Source organism: Pristis pectinata, chromosome 20 (assembly GCF_009764475.1).
Source record: "Pristis pectinata isolate sPriPec2 chromosome 20, sPriPec2.1.pri, whole genome shotgun sequence".
Taxonomy (NCBI): Eukaryota; Metazoa; Chordata; class Chondrichthyes; order Rhinopristiformes; family Pristidae; genus Pristis; species Pristis pectinata.
The window spans coordinates 2,994,424-3,013,432 of record NC_067424.1 but is presented as its reverse complement, the minus strand read 5'-3'; the positions used below and the strand labels follow the sequence as shown (position 1 = coordinate 3,013,432).

The 19,009-nt window shown below is 39.5% G+C and overlaps 1 protein-coding gene across 2 annotated transcripts in view; it reads left to right on the top strand.

Annotated features, from left to right (window-relative positions):
* Nucleotides 1-19,009, top strand: part of rassf5 (Ras association domain family member 5) — an 89,986-nt gene that overhangs the window by 21,024 nt on the left and 49,953 nt on the right. For both annotated transcript variants that reach the window (XR_007957883.1, XM_052034773.1), the window contains exon 2: nt 4,148-4,269. Coding sequence is in view for 1 of the 2 variants with exons in the window: in XM_052034773.1 (XP_051890733.1) it covers nt 4,148-4,269 (122 nt within the window). In the remaining variant the exon portion in view is untranslated. The remainder of the gene's footprint in view (nt 1-4,147; nt 4,270-19,009) is intronic.

The window sequence follows — 19,009 nt, the reverse complement described above, 5'->3', positions numbered from 1 at the left end:
TGTGATGGGAATAGTGCCTGCCCACATTCCATACCAGAAATGCGACCTTGCTGTGTTAGTAAAAACTTGAATATAAACAGCCAGGACATATTCAGGAAACAAATGTTAGACTCTTTACAAGTACAATACTTGCAAAATTGCTCCTGAAGGTGTACTGCTGTGAATGCAACTTGAATAAGGCCTCCTGCTTTAGGAATAACCTAGTCCATCTGCAATCTAACAAGCGATGCTGGTGATCAGCCTGGGTATCCACTGGCTTGTTGTTATGGTTTTATTTAAACCAGACACCAAATATCAATCAAATCTGAGCACCATTCTGTGTTGGTATACTGAAGTTGTTCAATTTGAACTCTAGAATACCACAGGAAAACAGAATTTACATTGTATACTGCATTTCCATTTCTGAGTCATGATCATAAGAATGGTCTTCTATGGTGAAAATGAAAGTAAGACATGAGCTCAGCAACGTGCCTCCCATTTCCTTCACACCTCACTATGATGCTATGCTAAGTCTGCACTCAGTTATGGCTTTTTTGGGTAAGCCCTGAAAATCTTGGTTATGTGGCCAGTCACAATTTTATCCTTCCTATTTCCTTTTAGCTGCTTCTCAAAACTAAGTTTTCAATTACAACAAAAATAATTGCCTCAGAACAAACAATTACCCATTACCCTTGAGAGACCAAATGGGTAATGTCAACTGGTGATATGTTTGCAGCTCTGTACACTATTCTATAGATACATTTAACCAAGGGTAGCCCCAAGTGTCAGGTGACTTCACCACACCAAAAAAAACCAAATGGATCATCTGTTATTGAGCAAGAGAAATTTCCCAGACCTTACAATTCTGAGCAAGGGAAATTTCCAAGCCCTTCAAATTATGATGCATAAAAGTAACATACTTAAACTAAAATGGGTGTTTTAAGGCACATACTTGGCAATACTGCTTGCTGCTTAAACATCAATAAAATATTATGGTGGCGTGTTAGCTGATTAGATACCTCCCTAAACTGCATATAGTGCATCTAAACAATAAGTGTGCCTGTTTTCAATGGGTTAAAGTTGCAGAGCTGGACATTCAGATTGGACTGATTTGAGCTACTGAAAACTTTTTTGTGCTCAACTGTGGCAGCTGAATCATTTCTGTTTAAAGTTATTTGATTTTCATCTGACAGAATTGGCTCTTTTCCTAAATTGAAGTGATTTATGCTTCATATTTATGGGAAAAAAGAGTCCTTATCAAAAAGGAAACCAGGAAGGAAGGGGGAAAGAAAATTTCTAGTTTTATCTCAAAAATCCAGCACTTCTTCCATTCCACCTCCATCTCACACTGGGTTTTTACGTTCAAGACATTGGATGGCTTTATTTTTACAATTGAAAATAGATATGACTGACAGCATTGTGGGAAACTACCAAACATAATGAAAGCAAAAACCTCGTGGGAGAGTGGTTGCTGTTAAGCAAGATAAATTTCTTGAACCAAGATTGCCATTCTGCAGCTGGGTATTAGCTCAGTATTTTATGTATTTTAAAACCATTTATAAAAGTTTTCAATTTTAATATGAATGTTTGTCCAAATAATAAGCAACCACGTCTTTCAGAAAGAATACTTTGTTGGCTGTTGAAATGCATTGGAATATCCCAAGGGCATTTGGGGTATTATATAAATGCTTTGTTTTGTTTTTAAAAGTTAAAATTGGACACATTCTCAAAACTTTGGTTTTGATTTCACACTACACCTCTAATATAGAAAGCAAAATGACATCCTTCAAAATTAATTGAATCAGACTTGATTAAAATGTCAAAAGCAAAATTTATGAAGCTAGTAAAATTTAAAAAATCACAATATGACTCTTGTAATCTCCAAGACCCATATCACCTCTATTATGAAAGAGTGGAAATAGTTAATTAGACCATGAGGTGGAAGATGAGAGTTTTAGTTCTCGCTTAAGCTGACATTTCCCTTTGCTGTACATGGGAAAGACAGTCTACATTCATTTGTCATCTGTGGAGAGAAGCAAAACTAAAGTGCAGAATTCTCCCTATGCACTGTTTAGCCACTCAATTGCACCCTCTGTGGGTTGAACATGCCACATGGTCTGGTCTCTTTAATGACTAGCTGTAGTAATGAAACAATCACCAGGATAAGGGAAAGCCAAAGAGATGCGTTGTTTATTCTGAGCAATAATTTAATCTTGTTTACCTCCATCACCACCTTTTTATGATGACAACATGTTTTCACTTCTGGCTAACAATTCAGGATACATACCAATGGTAGACACTTCAAAGCATTGGAGAGATCAATAATTCTCTAAATCCAGTGACGGGATAAGTGACTAATGTTAGTGTCCTCTCCCAGTCTAATATACTCAGCACAGAGGCCCTAATTACACTCAGTTGGCTCTGATGGCAAGCTGCATAACAATTGCACTGTTCTGAGATCTGCCAAGGGAAGAGATTTCCAGGCAGATGGAGGAAAGGGTCCATGGATGTTCTCAAAAGTTCTGTGATAAAATGTAACATCCCAACTGACTCCTGGGAATCTCTGGCCCACGACTGCTCAAAGTGGGCAAGGGCAACCCAGGATTGCACTGGGAATATTTGAATCCATTTGTCGGGAGTACACAGCAGCCCAGTGTAAGTGACAGAGGGATCACACCTCATCACAAACTATGCACCTGCCTGCCTTGCTGAGCACCTCCTGCAAAATCTGTGGTTCACCAGTCACTTTAGAACCCATGGACTGGAGCGAATGGAACCACCAACAAGGTGACCCTCATGAATCACCACATTCCTGGTTTCCATGACTACATATTGCAGCACAGAAGTATGGAACTCCAGGGGCATATGTTAATACATCTGACCTCCTTTCTGCTGCTGGACCCAGCATTATCCTGGGGTGGAGCACAATGTCTTGAGCTGAGGGAGCTGGATCACTTTATATCTGACCTCTCAGTGTTAGGCCAGCTTGTGTATAGAATGTGGCACCAAACTGAGGTCACTAACTTGGATGGAAAAGGTAATCGGAGATAAATAGGTGTTTTTGTTATTTAATTAATCTACATCAGTTAAGTGTATTTTTAAATACATTTATTTTTAAAATTCTTTAACTGCATTTCAGCTGTTTCTAAATTCTCTAATTATCAGAATTTTTTATCAACAGTTGAAACAGTATAAGTTGTGAAAAGTTCCAGCAGGCCAGTTCAGAGACAGTCAGGTTTTATTGCCCGAGGCCTGGTCACTGCTCACGGACCCCTCTGATTTACTGGATGGCCATGGTATTAAGGTTGTGGTCAGTTATGTCCATGGAGCTGCAAAAGGTTAATGCAGCTGCAATAATTGCGCCGGAGGAAAATCTGAACTGCAAACCGGGTTAAACCCAATCTGGCCCATTAGCTTATCCAATAAGAGTACATTTTCCTAAAACTGTAATCTTTTCTTAAATCTATTACCCATTCTAGTTAATTGGTGTTATGGTTAACCCTAGATTCTTAACTAGAAGCCGCTGAATACAGATACAGATTAGATTCAGATTAGTTTATTGTCATAAATACCAAGGTGTAATGAAATTCACGGTGTAAAGTGTACGTGGTAATAATAAATACGACAAGCCCAACAACAACAAAATAAGAATTTTGCTAATATTTATATGCCAGTCATGTCTCCTTTCTTAAACTTATTGATGCAATGGATATACTGAGAGTCAGAACCAGTGAAGGCTGGAATTTATGTAGTGAGTTTTACAAAGTTTTGCCTTTTACCTTACCGAAGCAATCTGGTTGATAGAATGTTGTAGACATTTTTGATTCAGGATATTCAAACTTGTAACTGTTTGAAGGCCTCTGCAAATTTATATTATCCTTTCACAACTCCACATAGTGATTTCCACGTTGAGCTATTTTATTTCCCCCTTAATAATAAAACCAGAGGATTTGGCCAATGCTTGCAGGAGGGTGAATTTAGAATGAACTTGACATTTTCTTTTTAATCCAACAATTCCTATGCTCCTTAGATACTTCAAAACATGTACACTTTCTTAGCCTACCGTAATTAATTTCTTCTGGACAAATTATATACAGAATTGACATTTTCTAGCAGAATTTCATTTAATTTTGACTATGCCTCTTAATTTATTCCTCTGTCTAAACAGATTGCAATTACACTGCCCATCAGGTGTGCAGGAACTTCATCAAACTTGATTGCCAGCAAGGGGAACATCTTTCAGAAGAAAAAGTCGCTGTTGAAGTTGAAATGGTGCAGCCTGAAAATGAGGTACTACTTGTTAATATTTGCATCTGGACAGCAATTTTCTATGAATTCCCAGTGTTGTTCCTTTGTTCAAGAAGGGAAATAGGGATAATCCAGGAAATTATAAACTGGTGAGCCTCACATTCATGTCAGGGAAGCTATTGGAGAGGATTCTTAGGGACAGGATTTACATGCATTTGGGGAAAAAATAGCCTGAATAGGGACAGCCAGCATTGGCTTTGAGAGGCTGGTCATGTCTTACAAACCTGTGATTGATGAGCGTAGGGCAGTGGATGTTGTCTACTTGGACCTTGGTTATAAAACTTTGGTTAGGCTGCACTTGGAATACTGTGTACAATTTTGGTCACCCCATAAAGGGAAGGATATGGAGGTTTTGGAAAGAGCATAGAAGAGGTTTACCATGATGCTGCCTGGATTAGAGGGTATGTGCTATAAGGAGAGAGTGGACAAATTTTGGTTGTTTTCTCTGGAGCATTGGAGGCTGTGGAGACCTGATAGAAGTTTATAAAGTTATGAGAGGCACAGATAGGGTAGACAGTCAGAATGTATTTCCCAGAGTGGAAATGTCAAATACTAGTGGACATAGATTTAAGGTGAGAGGTTGAAAGTTTAAAGAAGATGTGTGGGGACAAGTTTTTTTTTTACAGAGTGGTAGGTGCCTAGAATGGCTGCCAGGGGTAATAGTTGAAGCAGATACCATAGTGATGTATAAGAGGCTTTTAGATAGACAAATGACTATTGCAGGGAGTGGAAGGATATGGATCATGTGCAGGCAGAAGAGATTTAGTTTAATTTGGTATCATGTTAGGCACAGACATCATGGGCTGCAGGACCTGTTTCTGTACTTAGTGTTCTATGTTCTCAATTCTCCTGTATGATTACAGACAGGTATTTATAATAAATAACAAACATCAAATTAATGATAATTTTCTTTTGAAACAACCACTGAATAGCTTTGCTTAAAATGGAACTCCTCTAACATTCATTGTCGCTCCGTCTCTTTCGAATAATTTCGTAACATAGTTGGCTAAATTGTTGTAAGTGCTATTTTTTCTTGCTAATTTTGATAAATCAGGTCACATGTAAACCACATCCTATGACCTAATTGGCAAAACACTGATGAACTTCGCTCTTCTTAAAATCTGATCTTGCCAGCTTAAATAATGAAACAAATAATATACTATGCAAAGGGGAAAAAAGGATTGTAAATGTTTAGAATTAGTTGCTAAGAAGCATGTGTAAGTCATCCAGAGGTAATAGCACGAGTTATAACCCAGTGTTCAAATCCCACTGGTTGATTGAATTAAATTCATTAGATATGGTAATTTATCAGATGTCACAAGGAAGGCTACAAGCAGAAATCCACTGTTTCGTTAACATTTAAGGAAAAAAAAATTAATAGCCACCTATCCCTATTTAGTGTCTATGTGACTCTAGTTCTGAACTATTAGACCATTCTGAATGATCTGCAGACAATAAAACTGCCTTGTCAGTATCATCCACATTCTAGGAATGAATGCATAGTAAAAACAACACTATTGCCTTGTTCCCAGAAAGGATCGGTTTTAGGAAACATGCAGGACTTGTGTTGTAGAGGCCATTGCCACAGTCTCAGAATAAGGCTACACCATGTAGTTTCAAATGAGGATAAATTTGTTTACTCTGAGGATGCTGTCTTTGGAGTGCACTACTTGGAGGGCTGTGGAGGTTCAGTCATTGATTGCATTCAAAACAGAGACTGATAGATTTCTGGAAATTAGAGAGATCAAGGAGTGTGGTGCCAGCAAATGACCTAGAATATCAGCCATGTTTTTGTTGAATGGCAGAGCAGGCTTTGGGGACCAAATGTGAAAAGCTATCAGAAATTGTATATAGTATTAATCATGTAGAATGATTTCTGAACATACACCTAACTTACCTTTTTTTGCTGCAAAGTAAGTTTATTTGCTTGAATCTTTCAGTTGGAGGTAATTGGAACCTCCCAAATTATGTCTCAATGTATTTCCTTATGAAGTCAAAGGAGGCCTTTTAGCCCATTGGGTCAGTGCTGGCCCTCTGAGCAATCCAGCCAATCCTATTCTGCCAGTTACTTCACTGTACCCTAATCCCTGTACTAATGTGAATTAACCTCAAGCCCAATAACTCCCCACTGAATCTCCTAGTACCCATCTGCACTAGGGACAATTTACAGTAGCCAATTAGCATACCAACTCATGTTTTTGAGATGTGGGAGGAAACTGAAGCACCCAGGGGAAATCCACAGTCACGGAGAAAATGCAATGTCATACAGACAGTACTGCAGGTCAAGGTTGAAACCAGGGTACCGGGGCTGTGATGCACTGTGCCACCCTCTCCACAGCTACTGGCACAGCTACATTGGTTCTCCGCCATTTCTGCGAGTTTCAGTGTTAAAAATATAAGAAGTGCAGGCAAGAATAGGCCTCAAGCTTGCTCCGTCAATCAATTAGACTCTGGTGGATTCTTTACTGTAGGTTCATTTTCTCACCCAATGTCCTCATTTTCTCTGATTCCCATATTTAATTAAGACAAGACAAGATATCTTTATTAGTCACATGTACATTGAAACACACAGTGAAATGAATCTTTTGCGTAGAGTGTTCTGGGGGCAGCCCGCAAGTGTCGCCACACCTCTGGCGCCAACATAGCATGCCCGCAACTTCCCAACCGATACGTCTTTGGAATGTGGGAGGAAGCCGGAGCACCTGGAGGAAACCCACGCAGTCATGGGGAGAACGTACAAACCCCTTACAGACAGCGGCGGGAATTGAACCCAGGTCGCTGGCGCTGTAATAGTGTTATGCGATTGAGCTTAGGGTCCTCTGGGATAGAAAATGCCATAGATTTACAATCTTCTGGGTAAAAGGAACTTTTCCAGATCTCAGGCCTACATGGTGATAATGCTACCTTTTAAGGCAGATGTTGGGACAGGGTGGGGTTGGAGAAAGAAATCCCCTAAATTGAGACTGCAAGACTTTCATGGTTAGGGATGTGAATCCATGGTGTTTAAGAAAGTTGGCTAATTTTATTGATTGGCACAAGTGCTAGTATAAACCCTAGCATTGTGCCGGGAGGAGTTTCCTTTAAAAAGAACTTCCCTCAGTCACAGGTACTGATTTGGTTGGGGAGTGAGAACAGTGGAAATTCTCAGGCTAATTGATTCACTTGGTATACTCTGCATGGGGACTATTGGATATGTGCAGTGATGTTATAATGTATGTAATTATTTTATTACCACCTGTAGACAATTCTGTAGACTTCTTCCACAGAAGCAGACCTTAACTGCAGAGTTGAGACCTGTTTCTCAATTAGTTAAAAGGGATCAGCTTTACCTGTTCTATTCCTGGGCTGTCCATGGTGTCAAGCCACTGCAAGTAGTCTTGAATTGCTGATGTTCGCTCCCTACACCCTGCCCTTGCCCTAACCATGTTGTTTGTGAATGCAGTGATCATCTCGGCCCACCCACCTGCCCTCATCAGAATGAAAGCTCTTCTTTGAACTCTGATCTGCAGCCTCCTGATTTTCCTTGCTACAGTAGAGCTGATAGAGAAAGCCTCTGTGTGTAAGGCTGATTGTATCATAAACAATATCTTGGACCTGGTATGGGGATAGAATATTGCTGCCAGGAGGCTTTGCCAAAAACCATCTTTGGCCCTTGCACATCACAGGTTTAATGTTACTTTTTAAAAGCTGAAGAACTTTTGGACCATCTTTCTCATATATCCACCACCTATCTTCCTGTTTTTATTTTAAATCATTAATAATTTGTTTAAAAAAATTGCATTGATATTTGTCTTTTGTTAAATTCCTTTCAGTTTTAGTATGTTATCAGGGCTATTTAAAGTGTTGCAATGTGTATTTTTATCATTCTTTAGAAGATGTTTCTATAAGCGAGTAATCGGTATCCAAAATTTTGTTGTGCTTGAAAGAGATCTCAAACTGGTATTAAAGTGCCTGCTGATGAATGCATAGGTAGCTATGGAAATAGATAAAATCTTTTTAGAGTTGTATTGGTATTTATTTTGTTTGTTTGAACAATTTTTGAACAAATTTTAGCATTTGGTAATGAGTCAAATTTTATTTGTAGCATAATTCATTTCTACACGAAGCACATTAAATCCTTGGGGGTCTTGATAGGGTGGATATGGAGTGGCTGCTTCGTCTTGTGGGAGGATCTAAAACTTGAGGTTTAAAAAATAGGGAATTGCACACTTAAGATCAAGCGGAGGCATTATTTTTCCCTGAGGAATTCGTGAATATTCAAAACTCTTCCTCAAAGGATGATGGAAGCAGAATCTTCAAATATTTTCAAAGCAGAGCAAGGTAGATAATAAGAAGGTAAAAGGTAACCGTGGGTGGACAGGAATACAGGGTTGAGGAGAGACTCAGACCAGCCATGAACTTGCTACTTGCAGAGTAGGTTTGAGGAGTTGAGAGGCCTACTCCTGCTCCTACTTGTACATTCATACTTATTGGTTTTCAGGGAAGTGTGCAAGGTTGCTGGAGTGGAGAGGGGAGATAGCCAATATATACTCCACTCTCAGCCCTGATGCAGGGTTTCAACCAGAAATGCTGACAATTCCTTCCCCCCCCCCACAGTTACTGCTCAGCCCGCTGAGTTCCTCCTGCAGATTGTTTTTTGCTCCAGATTCTGGCATATGCAGTTTATTGTGTCTCATAACTAAGGTACCTGTTTGAAATGAGCAGAACTGTGTTAATATATTAGCTATAAGGAGAGATTGGACAAACTTGGATTGTTTTCTCTGGAGTGTTAGAGACTGAGGGATAACCTGACAGAAGTATATAAATTTATGAAAAGCATAGATAAGGTAGATAGTCTTTTTCCCCCATTGCGGAAATGTCAAATACTAGAGCTTCATAGCTTTACAGCAAGAGGGGGAGAGTTTAAAATAAATGTGTGAAGCAAGTTTTTTTTTTACACAGTGGTGGGTGCCTGGAATGGGCTGCCAGGGGAGGTGGTAGAAGCAGATACAATAGAAATGTTTGAGAGGCATTTGGACAGACACATACAGGCAAAAAATAGAGGGATACAGACCATATACAGGAGGATGGGATTAGTTAGATTGGCGTCAGCGTGGACATAATAGGCAAAGAGCCTGTTCCTGTGCTGTATTGTTCTATGTTCTATATGTCTGGGCTGAGGTACTGTGATTTCATTTGGACCCTGAATCTATTTTAACTGCTCTGCAACAGCGCTGAATGCAAAGCAGGATTTGTTTTAAAATGACAGTCAGAAGCTCTATTTAAAGGGTCTGCTTACTATTTGTAAGCAGAGTTTCCACAGGAGGTTTTTGCTTGAGGATTCCTTCGTTGAACAACTATTCTGCTTATACACCCTGCAGAATGACATGACAAATGACAGTTTGGCTCATAGTTATTCTTGCAGGAAGGTAGGATGAGGAGCTGTGATTCCATTGAAAGCAACAATTGGCGTTTCAAAGAGACCACACATGAGAACACAGTGGGAGGTTGCTGCTTGTACAAGACTTTACCCACCCTGCAGGATCTACAAACCTGCAGTCATGCTGTGGGTCTTATTACAAAATCTGGTTTTGCACAAGTACAATTATACAGACTGCATGCATGTAACATTAGGCCACTTGACAATCAGCCAGCAGCCATTACCAAAAGGAAAGAATATCAATCTACCACTGTACAGATCTGTCATTATGGCCTCAGAATCAGGCAGACGTGTGAGCCAATTTTGCTGGCAGTTGATCTGATCTGTTTATTTTGTACCAGTCAAACATTCCCTCTCTACCCTATCCATCTCAGATGAGTGAGTGCCAAGATCTTTCCATTACTGATGGAGAAACAAAATAAAATTCTATGAAGTTTGAAAGAGTGAATCCTGAGAGTGTGCTTCCCTCCATGGGTGAATCTAGGGCTAGAGGTATTGTTTCAGGGTAAGGGGACATCCATTTAAGACAGCAATAAGGAGGAAGTTCAACCTTTTGGAGAGTTGTGAATCATTAGGGAGCAGTGGAGGCTGAGTTATTGAGTGTATTTAAGTATGACATAGATGGACAGAATTTTGGACCATAGGAAACACACAACTTGTGGACATCAGCAACAAAGTGGAGTTGAACCGAGATCAACAAACAAGATGCTAGAGGAACTCAGTGGGTCAGGCAGCATCTGTGGAGGGAAATGGACAATTGACTCTGTCCAGATGAAGCGTTTTGACCCCAAGCATCAACTGTTCATCTTGTTTGTTGCTTCAGATTCCAGCATCTGCAGTCTCCTGTATCTCCAAGATCAGACCAGCTTTTAGCATTGAATGACAGCTGGCAGAGAGGGGATCTTAAGGCCTATTCCTGCTCCTGTTTCATATGACCATAGATAATATAAGATATTTACTTGTCACATGTACATTGAAACACACAGTGAAATGCATCTTTTTGCATTACTGACAATGTGCTGGGGGCAGCCTGCAAGTGTCACCACTCTTCTGGCACCAACATAGCATACCCACAACTTCCTAACCCGTACGTCTTTGGAATGTGGGAGGAAACCAGAGCACCTGGAGGAAACCCATGTAGTCATGGAGAACGTACAAACTCCTTACAGACAGTGGCGGGAGTTGAACCTGGGTTGTGGCGCTGTAATAACATTATGCTAACCACACACTACCAAGTGATAGGCCTGCCTGAAATCTTCAGGGTTAGTTAATTGCCCAGTGTTTTGTTTGATTTAAGTAATCACCCTAAACGTCCCAATCTCCATGAAGCATTTCTAGTTGTTAATCCTCTGCAGAGAAGAACTCCAACCATTGAGCCAACACTATCATATACATCACCTGATACTGCAGACCTGCTGCACCACAGATGAGATTTTTTTTTCAGTATGGGAATGTTTTTAATGGTTCACATAGTATTAGGCTTAACAATAGGAGTTTATAACATTGAGGAGCATAGATAGGGTAGATAATCGCAGACTTTTTTTTCTAGGGTAGGGGAGTCTAAAACTAGAGGGCATAGGTGTAAGGTGAGAGGGGAAAAGGTTAAAAGGGGATCGGAGGGGTAAGTTTTTCACGCAGGTGATGGTGGGTACATAGAACAAGTTGCCAGAGGAGGTGGTAGAGGCAGATACAATTACAACGTTTAAAATGTATTTGGACAGATACATGGATAGGAAAGGTTTAGAGCGATATGGGCTAAATGCAGGCAAATGGGATTAGCATAGATGGGCATCTCTGTCAGCATGGATGAGTTGGGCTGAAGGGCCTGTTTCCATACTATGAACATTATTTATTCATGTCAACCCCATGTTTTTGTTGATTATTTCCTAATTGCCCTACAACTTCCATGGAGTGTGACCCAGTGATTTCAGAACAGCAAATGTCAGCTTGTTAATGGTCAGACAAAATCAGCTGCACAATTGAAGCCATATTTTATACGGCCCACTAGCATTTACTTGGAATGCAACATGGCTGGTAGAATGAACCAGTAAGAGGGGCAGGACAAGCTGCTATAGGAAATAGATAGACTTTCAACAGGACCCCTATCCATCAATGAGCAGCGATGTTTGAGACATTGCCAGTTCAATAAAAATGTTGTTGTTGTAGTCTGTCACCACTGAAGCTGTAACTGAATTCTTGGTGAAGGTCAAAGAATCTATTACCGATAGATTCAAAGGTGACTATGGCAATGATTAAGAAATCTGCCTTACTTGAAGTTTGCTTCAATAAGACCCTCTTTGAAGAGATTTTACTACATTTTACTCTCTTCCCAAGAGGGTCTCAGAATGAAGGCAGTCTCTTGTTGCAGTTATAATTGAGCTGTCAACCAAACTAGAGAGTACTTTGTGGACAATGAGGGCTATCTGCTAACAAAATGTCTCACAGCTGATGTGCAGTACATATGCACACAAACACAGCATGTGTTCAATGAGCCCTGTGCTGCCACACAATATAATTGAGCAGTCTACTGATATGTTGAAACAATACTTCCATGGCTTGGACTGTTTAGGTGGAGCTCTGGAGAACATGAATGCCCTGATCATTGCATTGCGTGTATGTTGCAGAATTTTTGTATCATAGAGGGTCAGTCCTTGCAAGCGATCAACTGGAAAGTAAGGAGGAAGAGGAAGGGGGGTCAGTCTGGAAGATGCTTTGTATTGCGGCTATCCACAAAGCACCGATCTGAATGATTATTCGTCACTCAAAAGCAATCCCACACTTAAACCTCTATCACTGACAATCACATTGTTGGAATAATAGTTTTGCAAAACAAACATTTCAAATCAAATTACTGATCTCAACCCATATTTTATAAAGATATTGGGGTTATCACTGGATGTGGTTAGCAAATATTTAAATAACTAGGCAATACAAACTTGGTGTGCTAATTGTACTACAGTAGTAGGCACAGATTAAAGTCAGCCATTGCTATCCTCCCCTCCTATTTTTCAGTATCTAGTTCCAGTATACAGCTTTCTTGGCCTTTACGTTGGCCTCTACACTGAGCTAATAGAAACTTGTTATTTTCATGCTGTCAAGCACGTTCCTTTCAGAGAATGCTTTCAAAGAAATAGCACACATATTGAACACCTTCTGGGTTTGGGGAGGTGTCCCATAAATGTGACTTGAACTGCTGCAGTAGCATGACATGGCCAGTGGAGGGAATTGTATGTGTTCATGTGTAGCGTCGTACTGGGATTTTTATTTTCAAATAAGCATGTGATTTTATTTGGTTACATAGTTTTAAGAATATTTTCCTCTAGCAAATGCTTTTATTGAAATTAAGTAAATCATTCAGACAGCAAATCAAAAAAAAACGGTAGATGCTGGTAAGCTGAAATAAAAACAGAAAATGCTGGAAAAGCTCTGCAGGTCAGGCAGATCCTTGGAAAGAGGAACAATCAATGTTTCAGATCTGCTGGGCATTCTAGTCTTGATTTACCCTTGTGTGGCCAGTATGGTCAGAGGATGTCACCATTCCCCTTGGAATGCACTTTTTGGAGAACCGAAGGGAAAATTAAATTGTCTTGGAAAAGACTACAGTGGACACTCTGGTGATGACTAGGTCTTCACAGCACAGTGCTAATTTGGGATGTTTCCAAAGTAAGTCCAGTACCTACTGTCTCCAATCCCCCTACCCCACTCCCCTAGACCAGCCCCTTTGTTCTGATCTTGCCTGCTGGTCTGTTTGGACCTATAACCACCACCCATTACCCCCCACTCCCTTTTTCCCTCAACCCCCATTCCCCAGATCTAGGATCGGTCCCAGGCACCACAGTTTCAACCATGAAAAAGTGTAATGCCCTCTCAGCAGCTGCCAAAATTGAATTAATGTACTGTTGCTATGATCATCATGCATTCCTTTAAGCCAGTAAAATTTCTGTAGTTATTGATTAAAAAATATAAAATTGATGGAGCTTCATTTCAGGTTTGTTTATGTTCTTGATTGCACTTGTTTGTACTGGTTTTTTTAAAACATTAACCTGAAAAGCTTAAGTTTTGCGCATTAGAAACATAGATAGCAATAACTATAAATTGTGCAAAGTTTACTTGTTAGACCTGTTTTCTTTTGCCCATTATACTAAATAAACTAATTTTATTATCTCTTTTCTCTCATCCAGCCATTAGTTATAAATATTGTACATTTCTACAGGAAAACAAAGTAAATTATCTCTTAAATACACCTCACTATTGATACATCCTTAAAATGAGATTCAGCTTCTAAATCTGAAAAACAGGATGTGGGTAGAGGCCTTTATCAGGGAGCAAACAAATTTTTTAAGCACCTTATTGAACTGAATGAAATTAATCTTTTTGTTTAGATAAATAAGTATTTATTTAACTAGACATTTAAATAGGGGTATATCTGCAAAAACCCACAAGGTGAAAACATGTTGCACCATGCAGTATAACAAATGCACACACATTATTATAGACAGGAAACGAACCTCTCCACTTCCTCTCCACCAGTTCATTTTCTGGGTAATTACTGTGAGAATTCATTGGAGAATACAGTAGTAATGCATAAATTGGTAGTTTATTTTTCTGTTATTTTGACATTTTTCAACCATTGTAGAAAGTTTATTAAATCAATGCCTCCTGATTTACTTCACTTTAGTCCAGTGAACCTGAATCTTGGATTATCAATCATTACAGGTCCTGATGTTTTTATTCATGTAGCCAGAGCCATCAAATAACATATTCAAGCAAGCACTTCCATCACTGGCTAACTGAACAAAACCATAGATTATCAGCTGGTAGTAGTTAATGTGTTGTTCTGGCTTTCCTTCATGAATGTTGATTATAGTTGGTGAGCTGTAGTTGCTAAACTTCAATTCAAGCCAAGAATGTAAACATTAGTCAGCAGCTGCCATGAGTTATCTCTCACCACCAGCAGCACTTTTCTCTGCCCACTCCTAATGTCATCATTTGACTGTCTTTGAAGCCCTGTTCATGCAGTATTTAGCAACTAATAGACTAGGCAAAATGCCCAATAATAGCACAACTACTGAAATATACATACTTAATAAATGATTTGCATTTCTTAAAAATGTTTCCATAATCTAATAAAAGAAACATTTATGAGCTTCCCCAAAGCCAACACAGAATCAGGTATATTATCACTGACTTATGTTGTGAAATGTTTTTTTTGCAACAAGCAACCTGTTTCTAGATTTACTGTGAAATCTCTGCTACATTAACTGATATCAGTTGAGACAATGATAGAGTTTTGTCTCAAGTAGATCTGGGAAAGGAAGGGAGCAAGTCAGCCATGCTGATCACTATGCCGGGAGTATAAAATGGAAACGGTGTTTGGATATTGAGTGAGGAGAAGAGAGCCGTATTCCAATGGATGGAATAGGCTGTTAAATGCGAGCTCAGTCAAGGAGAATATTGTTCATTGAATTGTTCTTCAGGGTAAAGAAAAAAAATTATGAAAATAAATTGGTCCATCAATAAAAGTTAACAGCATAAAACCAACTGCTAGAGGAACTTAGTGGGTCGACCAGCATCTGTGGGTGGGGAAGAATTGTTGATGTTTCGGTTCGAGACCCTTTATCAGGACTGAGGGTGAAGAGAGAAGATAGCAGTATAAAGAGGAGGGACGGGGGTGAGACAGGGCCTGGGAGATATGTGGACTGAGGAGGGGTGAAGGATGATGGGCGGAAGGAGCCAGGGAGGGGAGGAATTGGGAGACTGAGGCAGGTGATAATGGGAACCATTAAGGGAAAGATGAAGGGCATAAGGAACCAGATGGGGGAGGGGATACAGTTGGTAGGTGGATGAAACTAGGAGGGTGAGGGGGATGAAAATGAGTGATGGTGGGGGCTAGAGGAGGTGTATGGGAAAAGGAACAAAAAAAAGAGGTGGATTTGAGAAACAAGTTGCTGTGCAGGGCATTTACTTTGATGCTAACTACAAATATAGGGGTGCATTTGCTGCCACTTATAGTTTATAAGATGGAAATACTGTGGAAAAAGTACCAAAATACTGAGGGCATGCAGGGCTAGAGAATTCTTGTATCAACTTGATTGTACGAACTGGGCACAGTCCCAGTTCTAGGTAGGCCTGAAGGAGTGTCTGATATTGGTCCCCTGGGCTTCATTTAAAAAAGATTGCTGTACCTAAGTACATTCCTGGTGAATAGACTTTGAATTTTGGGATAGCTGCATTACTGGTAGAGGCCTCTGCTTGCTTAAATGTTCCAAAATGGAGGCTGTCAGGAGAATATAAGGCTTATTTAGGCTCTTGTGCCTGCTGTGTCATTCAAAAAAATCATGGTTGTTCTACCTCAATGAGACTTTCTAATTAACTCCACAACCCTTGTTTCCATTATTATCCAAAAGTCTATTGATTTCTGTCTTGAGTATATTCATAGACTGAGTCACAACCCTTTTTGGAATAGAGTTCCAAAGATTCACACCCTCTGGGTGAAGAAATTTCTTCTCATCTCATTCCTCTACGGCTGACCTCTTATTTTGAAGACAGGAAATATAAACCCTATATCTATCCTGTTAAACCTGGGATAAATTTTGTATCTTTTAAAGAGATTGCCTCTCATCCCCCTAAACCTTCTAAACTCAAGAACGTATAGGTCCATCTCTCCTAATAGGACAATCTCACTGCAGTCTCTTCCCTACCTCCACCCTCCAATCCAGAAATAAATCTGGTGAACCTTCTTTGCACTCTCCCAGCCACAAAAAAAATGAGACACAACCTCATGGCCCTTTTTTGACTACCTGTTCCAGTGATTTTTCTCCAGATGCCAATCTCAGGCCTTTGCTGGCATTTGACCCTTGTTCCGAATCCATGATTCCCCACTCTCAACCCCGCCCTGAAAATTCCTGTTTTTCTTTCCATATGTTGCACTGACATAGTGTATGAAGGGAAGGCTTTTCCTTGTCTAAGGCTGATTCCATAGCCTCCAACACCAGTCCCTGAACAGTCATTAGTGCATTTTACAATGTCTATTTAATATCCCTTTGTAGGTGCCACTGAACTACTAGATTTTTCTTTGAAACAGTTTGGCCTTGTTCTAACTATAAAATACAGGTAGCAGAAAGCAGTGGTGGTTCCTATCATCAATAAATTCAATCTCATCATGGTAGTTTAAACTTTAAATTCAAATAAATAAATCTAGGATAAAAATATAATGTTAATAATGGTGACCATGAAACTTGGTTGTTGTAAAAACTCAATAGTCAGTGACGTCATTCAGGAAAAGAAATCTGTGGTCCTCATCCTATCTGGTTTGTCTATGACTAAAGACACAGTAATGTGGTTAACTTTTAACTCTTCTCTGAAATGGTCTAGCGTGTCACTCATGGGCAAGTAGGGATTGCAATATGTATGAGCTATTCTGTGAATAAATAAAAAATCCTAATGTTGCTCTATCACTACTTTAACTCTGCTCCAGGTTTCTGAAAGATTTGTAAATAGAGCCTCCTTTACAAAATGATAGTTTAGTGGGTCTACTTCCATAAATACTAGCTCTGCTGATTGTAACATACTGTGTAGTCTGTGGTTAGAAGTGAGCAGTAAATGTGCAGCAGGTTTGTCTGCTTTGTGGCTGGCAGGTGCAGAAGCAGTTAAAGATTGGGGAATGATGTCTTGCATCCAAGGAATGCATGACTACAATTTAAAAAAAATATCTTACCAGTGAAATGTACGGATGGACGATTTTTAGCATTCGTGAATATTTAAGTGAGAAACTTTGTTTGCATGCATATATTGTTTCTTCATTAGTTAGTTGTCTTTGATATGTGACAAATGTTCTAATTTCTTGACAATAATTACATGCATCAGTATTTTTGACTCAATTCAAAATTTAAACTGACATTAAGACAAAGCATTTTAATGGTAGGTAGTACTTCTGCTTTGAGTTTAGAATTTGAATGCATAATCTAGGTTGATTTTTCGGTGCTTTTACTGAAGAAGTATATACCGTGGGAGGTGCCATTTTCTGGGTGAGATACCATAACCATTTTCAAAGAAGCGGAGCGTATTTTCTGATTGTCATGCTGTTGTATGACTAGCCCCCATAGGCCATAACACTTAAACAAAAGGAAATATTGTGCCATCTGGAAATATGAAATAAAAACCAAACTGCTGGAAATATTCAGCAGATCTGTCAGCAGTTGTGGAGGGAGAAGCAGAACTAATACTTGAGGTTAATAATTTTTAATAGTGCTTGGCTGCTTCAGAACTGCATCGATATGTGCACTGGCATCATTTGCTGAGAGGGCAATAGATGTATGAAACAAATGTTTTAATTTGTTCTACTGAGTACGTGGTATCTGAATTACATTATAAGGTTGCAAAGGTAGTTGATAACCATTTTATACAAGGACTTTAAATGGCTCATTTTTAAACCCAGCATCAAAATACATGTTTGGTAGTTGTTTGTGGCAACAGGTAATCGTGTAATGCAAATAATTGATTTGCTATTAAATTTCTACCTGTTAATGTCAGCGTTGTCAGAGGTTAGATGTTTTCCTCCATAACCAAAGGGGTTTAGGATGGCATAACGGACTAATATCAGACAATGTGAAACAGCCCTGGAGTTGTATGGTTATCATGACTTAGCTACCAGATGGACAAATCCTATGAACCACTGAGTTAACTTTTTTCAGACGCTAGTACAAACACTTACCTTTTGCTACTCCCTGGTTCAAATTTATTCAGTTACCTATGAATCCTGGAGACGAAGTTAGGATTTCATGATCCACTCCAAAGGTTTGAGCACATAATCTAGGCAGGCACTTAAGTTTAAAACTGAGAGAGTGCTGCAGTGGTCAAAGATACCTTTGTTTAGTTTATCTACTAAATTGAATAGCTAGAAATTCTAGTGCACCAAAAGGTGACCTTAGTCATAGGTTGTTGGATGTAAGCTTTGATTGTGCCTGAGACCCAGGCCCTTGGTTGCTACTGGAGGTTATTGCACATTTTCAGGAATGAAAGTAGTGGGGGTGGATTTGGTAAGGGTCAAATCTGTGGAATTCTGTACCACAGAAAGCAGTTCAGGCCAAATCATTAAATATTCAAGGAGGAGTTAAATATGGTTCTTAGGGCTAAAGAGAGCAAGGGATTTGGGGAGAAAATAGAAACAGGGTACTGAATTTGGATGATCAGCCATGATCTTGTTGAATGGTAGAACAGGCTTGAAGGGCCGAATGGCTGCCTTGCTCCTATTTTCCATAATTTTTATGATTTGCACCAGGTTCCTGGCACAGTAACATGCAG